Below are 13,026 nucleotides of genomic sequence, written 5' to 3'. Positions count from 1 at the left end.
TTGGCAGCGGCCTATGTGTGTTTCACGGTACCTTTATTGGCACCTCTCTTGAGTCTTGCTCAACTTCCTTCTGGTTTCCTCCATGAATGTCAACCCTTTCTGTGTGTCCTATGCCAGTCGCTGCTGCACTTCTCAAACCCTTGCATCCCTGGCTGGATTTGGGAACTCCTTGTCATTTCATTCCCTTAATGCCTAGCGTGCGGCTCTTCGGAAATAGCAGGTGCCTTTAATCTCAGCACTTGGGAGGCAGAGGCAGGTGGATCGCTGTGAGTTCGAGGCCAGCCTGGTCTACAAAGCAAGTCCAGGATAGCCAAGGCTATACAGAGAAACCCTGTCTCAAAAAAGAAAATAAAAAGAAAGAAAGAAAAGAAAAAGCAATAGCAGGTGATTGATGAGGCAAGGCTCTACCATGACCCAGCCTGATGCCCTCTGTCAGGCTAGGCTAAGAGTTTCTTGGGGCTGTCCTTTCTTGTCCTAACATGGCCACCTGTGTGTGCTTTCTAGTCAATAAGACCTAAGATGTGTGGAGGCCTCTTCATGCCTTGGGCAAAGAGGAAGAAATCATAAACAGAGGAGACCATATGGTTCGCTGTCTCCAGCGACTCCTCTGCTCTCAGTGTGAGACATACACTGCAGGAAGGGACTTGAGGGGCCTGCCTTTGGTAAGCTCTTTGGGAATGTTGAAGAAATAGGCACGTGAGCGAATGGGGGAAGGGAAATCTGGTGATTTGAAGCCTTAAAAGGGAACTGCACTGAAGTGATCGGAGTGGATCCTGCGGCATCAGCAAGCTGCCCTGCCAGCTCTGAGCTTTGAACCTGAACTTGCAAGCAAGCCATCTCTTCCTCCCCTCCCTTTGTCCTGCCTCCCCAACGCACAGCTGAAGAGCTTTGACCAGTTCACCTGCAACCTGCTGTATGTGAGCTGGAGGAAGGATCTCACGGAGCACCTGCACCACCTGTATTTCCGGGCCCGAGTGTACTACACCCTCAACGTGCTGCGGGATGACATCGATAATCCGTAGGCATCCCTCTCTGTCCTGGCTGCCTGCTGAGCCCCACCCCCACACCCACCCCATCTGAATACCTTAGCACTGCAGACTCCTGGCCACACTCAGCTGCAGGAGGAGCTGCCCAGAGCTGTGACAGAGGGTGTGGGACTGAGAGTAAAGAGCTAAGAGAAAGCAGCCAGGAGCAGTTCTCGTTAGTTCATTTCATATCTTGAGTTGAAATGAGGCAAGTGAAGAAAGCATCCTTACCAGGAAGCAAGTTCTTGCTTATGCGGCAAGGGAGGTGAGGCAGAAGGAAAAGAAAATTACTATTGCTGTCTGGGATTCCGGTCCTCATTCTGTCACCTCCCTGCCTTTGGCTCTTATGTTCATCTCCTGTACAATGAAGATCATAACACTTCCTGTCTCAAAGGACGTAGGGAGGATAACACCGTTCCTGTCAGGTACCACATGGTGCCTGATGTTAGGTGGTTCAGTGTAGGCTGTAATTTTAGACGTGAGAAATTGTAAGCAGCCTGTCCAACGTCTCTCACTGGGAATAGGGATCAGTGTGGCCCTGGTGGTGGGGTGGGACCTGTGGAATCTCTCTGTCACTCTTAGGCCTTCCTAGTCACTGCACCACAGCAGGTACTTTTGCTGCCTGCCTGGGGTGACTTTCCCTCTACTCGAGCTGAGCTTCCCGTGAAGGCCCTAAGAAGATGGGCACCTCTTCATGATGGCTGGTGAAGCTTTCACAGCCAGACCCTGACCTGGAGGAGTCTCGGGTCCATAGAGCGATGGGGAAGATTGAGATTAAGGATACCGTGTTCCTGACCATCCAGAAAGACAGCTATACCCTCAGTTTTCCCTTTGGCTCTCTGGAGAGTTGGCTCAGGCCCTCAGGTCTTCTGGTGGCATTTCCCTCCTGTAGGGTAAATTGAGGCAGTCCTTTAGAATCCCGCTTGGAACCCAAGGCCTATTTGTCTATGTCTGTCTGGCTCACTGGGCTCAACTCCTCCGTGTTGTTGGCTGCAGGGACCAGCGTATCAGCCAGGACGTGGAGCGGTTCTGCCGGCAGCTCAGCAGCATGACCAGCAAGCTCATCACCTCCCCCTTTACTCTGGCCTACTACACTTACCAGTGCTTCCGAAGGTGCAGCCTCCTCCTCTGGGGGCCCTCCTCCCCAGCCTGGTGTTGACCAGAGCCTCCCACACAGAGGGCAGGTCAGGGTCCAAGGGAGGCTCAGCTTTACCACCTGACACCCAGGGAGCCTTCCCAGCTCCTAGGCCTATAACCCTGCCCCCTCTGGTCCTGTGCTATTTCATCGTCAGCAATCCTGGCTCTGATAACTTTGGCCAGCTGTCAGGTGTCACAGTGATGCCGAGGCTGAGCAGGGGCTCCTTGAGAGGGATGGGGCAGGAATGAGGTTCACGGAGCTGTGTGTGTATGTGACACCCCACATCCTTTCTCGCCCTCCCTCTCCCTGTGCCTTTCAGCACAGGCTGGCTTGGGCCTGTGAGCATCTTCGGATATTTCATCCTGGGGACCATGGTGAACAAAACATTGATGGGGCCCATCGTGACGAAGCTGGTACAGCAGGAGAAGCTGGAGGGGGATTTTAGGTGTGTCTTGGTTGAGGGATGGGGGGGTGCGGGGGGGGGGGTAAGACTGCCTAAGTGTAAAAGTCCTAGCTGTGACAGCTACTACTTATATGTCATCTCATGGGAGAAACAGGTGTCATTTGTCTATTGAGAGAGCCGTAAGAATTAGGAGATCGTGCATATAAAACAGTGAGGAAGGTATGAGCCGGCCGTCCCCAGCCTCTTCTGGGGGCCCTTTCACATGGTCAGGGTCTAATTGCCCTGTCTGTTGGCACAGCAGCTGATCCAAAGCCCACCTCTGCACTGTGCTTTTTGCCTTGGTTAAGCTGGGCCTTGGGGGAGGTGGTCCTGTAGGCAAGAATACACCTGTCCCACCCCAGAAAGCTGAGGTCAGTGCTGTTTGTACAGCTTCTGCTGCCCCACCCAAGCCCCAGGGAAAGGCAGCCTCAGTGTTGAGATGGATCTGGGCTCTGATCCGTGGGAGTGGACTCCCCGTCGTCAGCACACAATTCCCCCCCCCCCCCCGTGTTTGTGCAGGTTCAAACATATGCAGCTTCGAGTGAACGCTGAGCCTGCCGCTTTCTACCGGTGAGTCTCGTGGAGAAAGTACCCCCTGTTCCCACTGGCGGTTGTAGGAAAGAAGACGTGGAGTCTGCAGCCCTGTTGGTGGCGCTGTGGAGCTTGTCACGCTTAGTTTGATGCGCTCCCATCCTTAGCTGCTGTCCTTAGTTACGGGGAGTGCTTCTGACGCCCAGGCTTAGGGGTCTAGCCCAGCGCCTAGAATGGCCAAGGAATAAAATGAGTGGGTGGCTTCGTCTTGATTGAGCCGTTGCCTTAGTCTCTTTTCCTGTCCGAAACAGCTTCTTTTTATCTCTGTAACATGGCGGGGTGGGGTTGGGGGATAGGCTCCACACAGAAGGTCACATCTGCTCCCCGCACTCGCTGGAGCCGAGAGCCTGGCGACTTGCTGGCAGCAGCGTTGCAAGGTCTCTCCTCTCCTGGACCAGGGTAGGTCCTGGTGTCGGTGTGTGGGCTGGCAGCATAGGCTGTGTTTAAGAAGTTGAATTAGTCCTTGGAGGACCTGTTCCCTGGGTGAATTTAACAGCCTTAGAATCTTTGCTCTGCATCAGCCCACACTGGGACAACAGGAACACTGAGAATCTGAGAGGAGCTGGGCGTGGTGTCGCACTCCTGTAATCCCAGCACTCAGGAGACAGAAGCAGGCACATCTCTGTGAGTTCGTAGTGAGTTCAGGCCAGCCAGGGCTACACAGTGAGACCCTATCTGAAGAGGAGGAGTCTGGTGGCTGGATGCATGCAGTGACACATTTGTTATGGATTCTGCAGCTTTTAGAGCTACAGACAGATTCTTTTGCCGACTCCAAATAATTTAAAATACAGTACCCTTCTTCCTTCTACCTTCCCCACCCCCAACCCCCCACACACCCTCCCTCTTTAATTTTTTGGATTTTCGAGACAGGGTTTCTCTGTGTAGCCTTGGCTGTCCTGAACTCACTTTGTAGACCAGGCTGGCCTAGAACTCAACAGCGATCCTCCTGCCTCTGCCTCCCAATCACTGGGATTAAAGGTGTGCACTGCCATACCCGGCCCCTCTAGCTTTTCTTTTTTGCTTTGTTTTGTTTGGTTTGTCTTGTAGTCCTGGCTGTCCAGGACTCATTGGAACTCATAGCGATCCTCCTGCCTCTGCCTCCTAAGTGCTGGGATTTAAGGTGTGTGCCACCATGCCCGGCCCCTCTAGCTTTGCTTTTAGAGAATGTCTGCGTGTCCTGAAGCCTTAAGTAAGCACCTCTGGAGAGCTGTCCTAGATTCCCATAGTGGACATGCCTACTTGTTGCCATAGTCCCAAGGACATATCTGACCCCCATATTCCTAGTGATTAGTGAAGAATGTGGTGAGGCCACCTGGCCTCTGGGTTCTTAAAGACAGAACTGTCCTGTCTATCTACGTGGTTGCTGGCTCACAGCCAGCGTGGAGTCCGGGCCAGAGTGAATGCTCCATTTCATGTGTTTAATAATAGTAGCTCCTACACAGAGAGACCCTGTCTCAAAAAAAAAAAAAAAAAAAAAAAAAGCTTGGACAGATGGCTCAGAGGTTAAGAGCACTGTCTGTTCTTCCAGAGGTCCTGAGTTCAATTCCCAGCAACTACATGGTGGCTCACAACCATCTATGATTTGATGGAAATCTGGTGCCCTCTTCTGGCGGGCAGGCAGGACATTGTATACATAATAAATAAATAAATCTTTTAAAAACAATAGCTCTTGATCTTGGGGTTGTAGCTCAGTGGTAGAACATTTGCCTAACATGCACACTTTTCTGAATTCTATAGTCCTCAGCACTATAATAGTAACAATAACAACAACAATAGTAATAGATCTTATTTACTGAGGGTCCCCCTGTGCATAGTACCTTATATTAAGAAGTTCTAGGGATAGAGGTATCATTCAGTTTGTAGGATGCTTGCCTAGCATGCCTGAATCCCTAGGTTCGATCCCAGCACCACATAAAACCCGTGTGGTAGCACATGTGTGTAGTCCTAACATTTAGGAAGTAAAGGCAGCGAGGATCAGGAATTCAAGATCATTCTTTACTTCATGGCAAGTTAGAAGCTGGCCTGGTTGCATGATACTCTGTCTCGAAAACAAAAGAAAACAAAAGAGAAGCAGAACCTACCCCCCTTTTAAATGCAATTACCTTTACTTTTAAATTTATTTATTTATTTTTAATTTCTCTCTCTCTCTCTCTCTCTCTCTCTCTCTCTCTCTCTCTCTCTCTCTCTCTCTCTGTGTGTGTGTGTGTGTGTGTGTGTGTGTGTGTGATCAGGGGGCAGAAGGGAGCATTGGATCCCTGCAGCTGGAGTTACAGGCAGTTGTGAACTGCCTGATGTGGGTGCTGGGACTGGAACAGCATCCTCTGGAAGAGCCACAAGTGCACTCCATCACTGAGCCAGTTCTCCAGGCCCTGGCTTGGTGGTTAGGTGCACCTGTTGCAGCCGGACAGTGGTGGCACACGCCTTTAATCCCAGCACTCAGGAGGCAGAGGCAGGCGGATCACTGTGAGTTCGAGGCCAGCCTGGTCTACAAAGTGAGTCCAGGACAGTCAAAGCTACACAGAGAAACCCTGTCTCAAAAAACAACAAACAAACAAACAAAAAAAGAGCACTTGTTGCTTGCTGGTTTGGTTTGGTTTGGTTTTTGTTTCTAAAAAAGAAGCAAACCAAACAGTGTCTCACTATGTGTCCCTGGCTGTCCTGAACTCGTTCTGTAAACAGGCTGGTCTTGAACTCACAGAGATCTTCTTGCCTCGGCTTCCCAAATGCTGTAATTACAGGCATGCACCAATGTGCTGGCTTAAAGCTTTTTAGGGTTTACTTATTTTATGCTTATGAGCGCTTTGCTTGTGTGTATGTCTTTGCACCGGTGAGTGCCTGGTGCCCACTGAGGTCAGAAGAGGCTGTCAGGTCTCGTGGAGCTGGAGTTCCAAGCAGTTGTGAACTGCCGTGTGCATGCTGGGAATTGAACCCAGGTCCTCTGTAAGAGCAACAAGTGCTGAGCCATCTCTTCAGCACTCTTTGACAGAACTCTTAAATTGCATTCTAACTTACCATGTAGGTGCTGCTAGTTCAATTGTAAAGTAAAAAAAGGGTGTTAAAAGCTCAAATAATTGTTATTTTAGTAGAAACCAGCCAGAGCTTTGGATCTGAATCAGCCCTGGCCAGCTGGACTTCCTGACCACAGGAACTCCACAGGGTCATGGGGCTCAGGCTGTGGGAAGGTGCTGGTGAAAGAAAGCGTCTGAGGCTAAGATCCTTTGGATGGGTGTGGTCTCTAAAGGAGGCTGTGGTGGGGATGAAGATGCCCCAGCTCTCTGAGTCCCTGCAGGCCTGTAGACACCTCATCCTTTTTTGTCAGAGCTGGGCTTGTAGAGCACATGAGGACAGACCGCAGGCTGCAGAGACTCCTTCAGACCCAGAGAGACCTGATGTCCAGGGAGCTCTGGCTGTACAGTAAGCAAAGGGGTCCTGGGAGGTGGCACCAGGAGAGGTGGTCCAGTTAGCACTTCAGTTTAACATTGCCCTACTGTCTGCCTGCCCTGGTCAAAAGATTAACTAGGGGAGCCATTGCTGTTGCTGTGGGTTTCCTAGGGGGATGAATATCTGGACGGAGTGGCATCTTCCCCATATTGAGGGTTGTGTGCCCTGCAGAATACATGAATGTCTCCCAGTCTCACGCAGTCTGTTTCCTACAGTTGGCATCAACACCTTTGACTATCTGGGCAGCATTCTCAGTTACATAGTCATTGCGATCCCCATTTTCAGTGGCCTCTATGGAGACCTGAGTTCCACGGAGCTTAGCACCCTGGTCAGCAAGGTGAGAAGTCCCTCTTGATAAACCCTTAGACTGCGGCCCAGGGCCTGGGGCCTGCCCTAACCCATCTCTGTCCTCACCAGAATGCCTTTGTGTGCATCTACCTCATCAGTTGCTTCACCAAGCTCATTGACCTGTCCACCACAGTCTCAGATGTTGCTGGGTACACACACAGGTGAGCAGAGTGTGCGCCACTAGGAAACATTGAGATGGAAAAAGGACAGAATCGCACTGTGCTAGTGTGTGTAAGACAGGAAGGAGGCTCCCCATCACCTGGCATCCAGAGCCAACCTTAGGTTCTTCCTTCTTGCCCAGGATTGGAGAGCTTCAGGAGGCCCTGCTGGACATGTCCCGAAAATCACAGGACTGTGAGACCCCAGGCGAGAGTGAGTGGGATTTGAACAAGGAAAAGTGAGTACCACAGATACAGTAATCACCAGCTGGTTTGAGCTTGGAGCCCCTCCCAGCTAGATAGCGGGGTTATAAGAAGGTGGAAGTAATCTCCATGTTGTGTGCAGTGCATTGTAAGTGTGTTTTGGGCTGGCACCTTCATCCTGGCACCCGTCGTGTAGACGTATATCATGCCCCAGCCAGTGCAAGCAAGTGCACACACCTCTGCCTGGCACCATAGCAAAATAAAAAGCCAGGCATGGTGGCTCACACTTTCGATCTCAGAACTTAGGAGGCTGAGGTAGGAGGACTGTCGTGCTTTTAAGGCTACCCTGACCCTGAACTATACAATGAGACCTTGCCTCAAAATAAATTTAAAGAAAGAAAGAGGGAAAAGAAAAGAGGGCCTGGGGAGATGGCTCAGTGGGCAAAGGGCTTGAGGATCTAAGTTCAAGTCTGTTGTAACTACGCAGAAGCCAAGTATTGCAGTGTGTGGCCATAATACTAGGACAGGGTGGTTGGGCACAGGCAGATCACCCAAGGGTCCGATAATATCTAGTCAACCTTAGAACTCTGGGTAAACTCTGGGTTCAGTGAGAGACCCCTTCAGAAAGAAGGGACACATCTGACATGACCTCTGTCACACATGTGTGCACACATATGTACATACACTTGCATGCACAGGGGAAAAATAAAATATATATTAAAAAGTCTAAATGGTACACTCCTTATCTCTTTTGCTGAATCCCGCCACTGCCCCTTTCCGGCTGTGTCTTTTGTCTCCCATGTCTCCCTCAGACCCAGAGATGTCTTTATTTGTGTATCTTTGGGGTCCTTCAATGTTTCTGATTTTCCTGCCCGTCCCGCCCCCCCCTTGTTTTTTGTTTGTTTGTTTTTTCGAGGCAGGGTTTCTCTGTGTAGCTCTAGCTGTCCTGGTGCTTACTATGTAGACCAGGCTGGCCTCAAACTCACAGAGATCCGCCTGCCTCTGCCTCCCCAGTGGTGGGTTGGATTAAAGACATGTGCCACTACACCAGGCATCCTGCTCCATCTCAAATTACTTAACTAACTGTTCTGAGTATTATCATTTTCTTTGTTTCTAAAAAGGGTAGTAATAAGATCTTCCTCTTTAAGTCAAGATTAGCTGTCATCCTTGGAAATGTTTAGATGGTTGCCACTTAGGAAGCTTTCAAAAATGGAATATGGCTGAGCGTGACCCATGCCTCCAGTCCCAGCACTCACAGGACAGAGCCCAGCCTGGTCCACATAGCAAGGTCCAGGACAGCCATAGCTATTCAGCGAGATCCTGTCTCAAAAACAACAAGACAAAACCTCCACTAATACTAGAGTGAAGCTGTGTGGTCCTGGACAAGCCACTTAGCCGCTGAGCGGGTTTCCTTTATCTGCCAAGCTGGGCAACATTTATCGTTCCTGGGTGCCAAGAGGGATCAGGATCAGTGGTGTAGAGACTTCACTCGGTGGGTCATAGGTTAATGCTGCAGCTCCATTACCATGTTAATGCCTAGGCTGCCATGTGACAATAGCCCATAGACTGGCTTAAATGACAGAAAGCGCCTCACAGGTCTGCAAACCAGGAACTCAAGGTGTAGGTTCGAGTTGGCAGGGCGGTTCTCCCAAGGCGGCTTTCCTTGGCTCACAGCACTTTCATGTTTCTCCTCACTTGGTCTCTGTACATGCCCTACCCTTGGGGTCCACTCTAACAGCCTGCTTCTACACTCCAAGGCATGGGGGTTGGAACCTCAGCGTATGCCTTTCAAGGGCCTCTAGGCCGGGCACTTCCCTTGTACTATTCACAGGGCCTGTCTTGCCACCTCCTTTCTCTGCCCTTAGGGCCCCGGGGCGGCCGACAGCAGAGCCATCAGATACGGCTTTTCTGCTTGACCGGGTTTCCATCTTGGCCCCCTCCTCTGACAAGCCCCTGGTCAAGGACCTGAGCTTGAAGATCTGTGAGGGCCAGAGCCTGCTCATCACGGGCAACACGGGCACCGGCAAGACCTCCCTGCTCCGGGTGCTGGGAGGCCTGTGGGAGAGCGTGAAGGGTGAGCCAGTCCCCCCTGCCTCCCATGCAGCCTTGGCCCTGGGTGGGCAGTGTGGTGGGAAGAGGGTGAGGCGGAGAGAAGAGGCAGTGACCTCCTCTGCGAGGTCTCCCAATGGAGGCTTCTGTGGGCCCTGCAGGCTCAGTGCAGATGCTGGCTGATTTTGGGCCCCACGGGGTGCTGTTCCTGCCACAGAAGCCGTTCTTCACTGATGGGACACTTCGGGAGCAGGTCAGCGGGTCAGGGCTCCGCTCCTCCAGCCTTGCGCCACCTACTTACATCTAGGACTTCTAACAGCGTGACAGGCCTCAGGCCCTAGGGAGACAGGGACCCATGCTTAGGAACTCCTAGGTTCTGAGAACATACTATGCAGTGTTTATGGACTGAACCCAGAGCCACTTCCTGGGGTGACTAGCCGGGTACCCCATGTGTTTGTTGGGCTCCAAGACTCTTGCCTCTAAGACACGCTTCTGAAGGTTGCTGCTGCCTCCTGCTGGTTGCACCTATCTCTCCCACTAGACCCTTGGGCTGGTCCCAATTGCTTAGGTGGGGAGGAGCCTGCCTTCTGTGGGTGGGTCCTAAGGATGCTAATGGAGGGTGGGACCCAGTCTCTCATTACCCGCCTCACCACAGAGATGTTTTTGCTTTCAGGTGATCTATCCCCTGAAGGAGATCTACCCTGACTCAGGTGAGCTGTCCCTCCCCAGCTCCTGGCTTCTCATCCCAGCTGTTCCTGCTTTTCCTGACTGGCCTCCCCTGTGCCCACTGGAAGAGTATCTAGTGAGGCCACTGGTTTCAGGTTGGGTCTTATCCTTAGCTGCTCAGTATTTTGTTTTCTTGTTCTGTCCTTTCTCCGGCCCTTATGTTGTCAGATTTGTTCTGGGAGTCTGACCCTCCCGTAGCACATGCCATCCATCCCGGCTGGTCCGAGGCCCTGGCGTGCTCAGGAAGCCTCTGTTTTGCAGGTTCTGCTGATGATGAGAGAATCATGAGGTTCTTGGAGTTGGCAGGTCTGGTGAGTGAGGCGGGGCCCTGCGAACTCAGGCCCACCTGAGAGCACTGACCACCGGTAGTTGCTGGCCAGCAGAGCCACTGCCATTTCTGGGCCCAAGACCAGGGCAGTGGCAGTACAAGTTGGCAGTGGGGTTGAAGATGGCTACAGGCTGTAGTGAGCTGTGCTCTTGCCCTGTCGAGATGTGTGTGTGTGTGTGTGTGTGTGTGTGTGTGTTACACGTCTGTAGGTACGCATGCCACATCATTGTATATGTGGAGGTCAGAGGACAACTTTGAAGCGGGTCTCTCCTTCCACCTTTGTGTGGGTTCCAGAGATCAGGGCTCAGGTTGCCAGGCTGATGTGGCAAGCACACTCTACCCGCTGAGCCATCTCACCTCTGTGGGAAATCTTATAACAGTAATAAAGCTGATGGGATCTGTCTGCATTTTCTTGTCACCATACTCCAGCCAGCCTAAGCAGCATAGGTGATAACACCCACTAAGGTACACCAATGTGGTGTCCATCTCAGGAACATTTGAGGTGGGGAGCTAGGGCTGCAGAAAACACAAATGGACACTTGTATGGACTTTGTGCCCTCTGTCTGTTACAGTCCAGCTTGGTGGCCAGGACAGGAGGTCTGGACCAGCAGGTGGATTGGAACTGGTAAGGATGAGCTATTCCTGGCAGCTCCCCTGTGAGCCCTTTGCAGGACCCCAGCAGCCCTATAAAGGGATAGAATGGCTCCTGATGCCAACAGCCGGGTGTTGGGGTGGTCCTCCAGTTCAAGATCTGTATCTCACATGTAGTTTGGGCTTATCATGTGGCTAAGGGGGAGGGCCTCTGTCCCGGGGCCAACATCTGCAACAAACTTGCTTTTTTAAGGAACCTATTCTTGGCAAAAGCCAAACTGTCACCTTCTTTCAGGGCTCACTTCTCATGGCCTTCTCTAGGTATGATGTCCTGTCCCCAGGGGAGATGCAAAGACTGTCCTTTGCCCGACTCTTCTACCTGCAGCCAAAGTACGCAGGTGAGGTGCACACCGTGGGTGCACATGCCAGGTGCTGTGTGTACTCACAGACACCCACAGCATGTGTTCACAGCCACCTATGCATGCCTGCCCATGGCTGGGCACCTTGTGTTCTGTCCCTGTGATGAGCAGAGCTTGGGCCCTTGGTGTAGTCCTGAGAATGTAAACACTCATCATTAAGTTCCCTGCCATGGTAGCCTCAGTAAGGGGTGTTGTCATTTAACTCTTCGGGTTCCGTCACAGATGAGGGGTATCCCCCGAGCTCTGCCTGGCAAGGGTATGTCTGTGTGGTGGGTCTGGACTCTTCCAAAGACACATCCTTAGGTGAATTGGGAATCCTGGGCTGTACAGTCTTGGGGCACAGTGTTATTTAGCTATAGGAAGCCGAGAGACCCGAGCCATGCTCACAGGTATCTTTTCCATCCTGGCATGGCTCTCTTGCATAATTGTCTCCCTGAGGCAGGGGTTCTGTACATCAGGGTAGCTGGCAGTTCCTCCATACCTGAGTGTGATTATGGGTTGGAGGAATGACAGAGGGCAAGGGCTGGTCTGTGATCCCTTGTCACCACATGCCATCAGTGCTTGATGAAGCCACCAGTGCCCTGACCGAAGAAGTAGAGGGTGAGCTCTATCGAATTGGCCAGCAACTGGGGATGACATTTATCAGCGTGGGACATCGGGCCAGCCTTGAGAAGGTACCCGTGGCACAAAGGCTGGGCCTGGCCAGGCCCAGAGGCCCCTCAGACATGAGGCATCGAGTGGCAGAGGGAGTGGAGGGACTGCTCCGGCGGCCATCTGACCTCACTGGGGTAACGGTCTCTTGCAGTTTCACTCCTGGGTTCTGAAACTCTGTGGAGGAGGAAGGTGGGAACTGACCAGAATCAAAGTGGAATGAAGCCAAGCCTGTGGGTACGCCGAGACAGCTGAGCCCTGAGCTGGCCTGCAGCGCCCAGAGCAGACAAGGGGAGAGGCAGTAGGATTCTCAGATTCACCTCAGCCCTATACAGGAACCCTAGCAGCCTCAGGCCCTGCCCAGGGGTGGCCTTTCAGGGACACTGAATTCTCCCCAGCGCAGCTCCCATGATTTTCTTTTTCTTTTTTGGGGGGGGGGGTGAGGAACAGGAGGGGGTTCATATAGGGTTTCTCTGTTGTACCCCTGGCTGTCCTGGAACTCCCTCTCTAGACCAGGCTGGCCTTGAACTCACAGAGATCTGACTGTTTCTGCCTCCCATGTGCTGGGATTAAAGGTGTGCACCACCACCACATGGTACTCCCATGATTTCTTAGAAAATACTTAAGATGATGTTTGCTGAAGAAAAACTGGGTGAACTGTAAGAAGCGAAGGGCCAGAGTGAGACGGGTATGGGATCAAGAAAGCTGGCGAAATTCCACCCTGATAGGTTTGTTTTTAACTTTAATTAACCATTTAAATTTTATATGTTTTTAAATAAAGGACAAACATTTAAAATGTGTTTTTTCTTCTATGTAGAGTAATCTTTTCGATTGAGTCATTTTTAAAAAGGATTTATTTATTTATTATGTGTGCAGTGCTTTGCCTCCATGTACATCTGCAGTCCAGAAGAGGAC

General features: G+C 51.6%; 1 protein-coding gene across 1 annotated transcript; it reads left to right on the top strand.

Moving 5' to 3' along the window:
- The first annotated feature begins 1,002 nt into the window (after positions 1 to 1,002).
- Positions 1,003 to 12,355, top strand: Abcd4 (ATP binding cassette subfamily D member 4). Its single transcript, XM_051149239.1, is given in 16 exon segments — positions 1,003 to 1,018; positions 2,022 to 2,138; positions 2,488 to 2,608; positions 3,125 to 3,175; positions 6,516 to 6,610; positions 6,853 to 6,974; positions 7,055 to 7,146; positions 7,287 to 7,382; positions 9,213 to 9,421; positions 9,558 to 9,649; positions 10,070 to 10,106; positions 10,384 to 10,433; positions 11,023 to 11,075; positions 11,363 to 11,439; positions 12,019 to 12,134; positions 12,266 to 12,355. Coding segments are annotated over 16 exon segments (1,413 nt in total). The 3' UTR covers positions 12,335 to 12,355.
- Positions 12,356 to 13,026: the final 671 nt, after the last annotated feature.

This window comes from Acomys russatus, chromosome 1, assembly GCF_903995435.1.
Source record: "Acomys russatus chromosome 1, mAcoRus1.1, whole genome shotgun sequence".
In the NCBI taxonomy this organism is placed as follows: Eukaryota; Metazoa; Chordata; class Mammalia; order Rodentia; family Muridae; genus Acomys; species Acomys russatus.
This window is presented reverse-complemented; position numbering and strand designations above follow the sequence as displayed.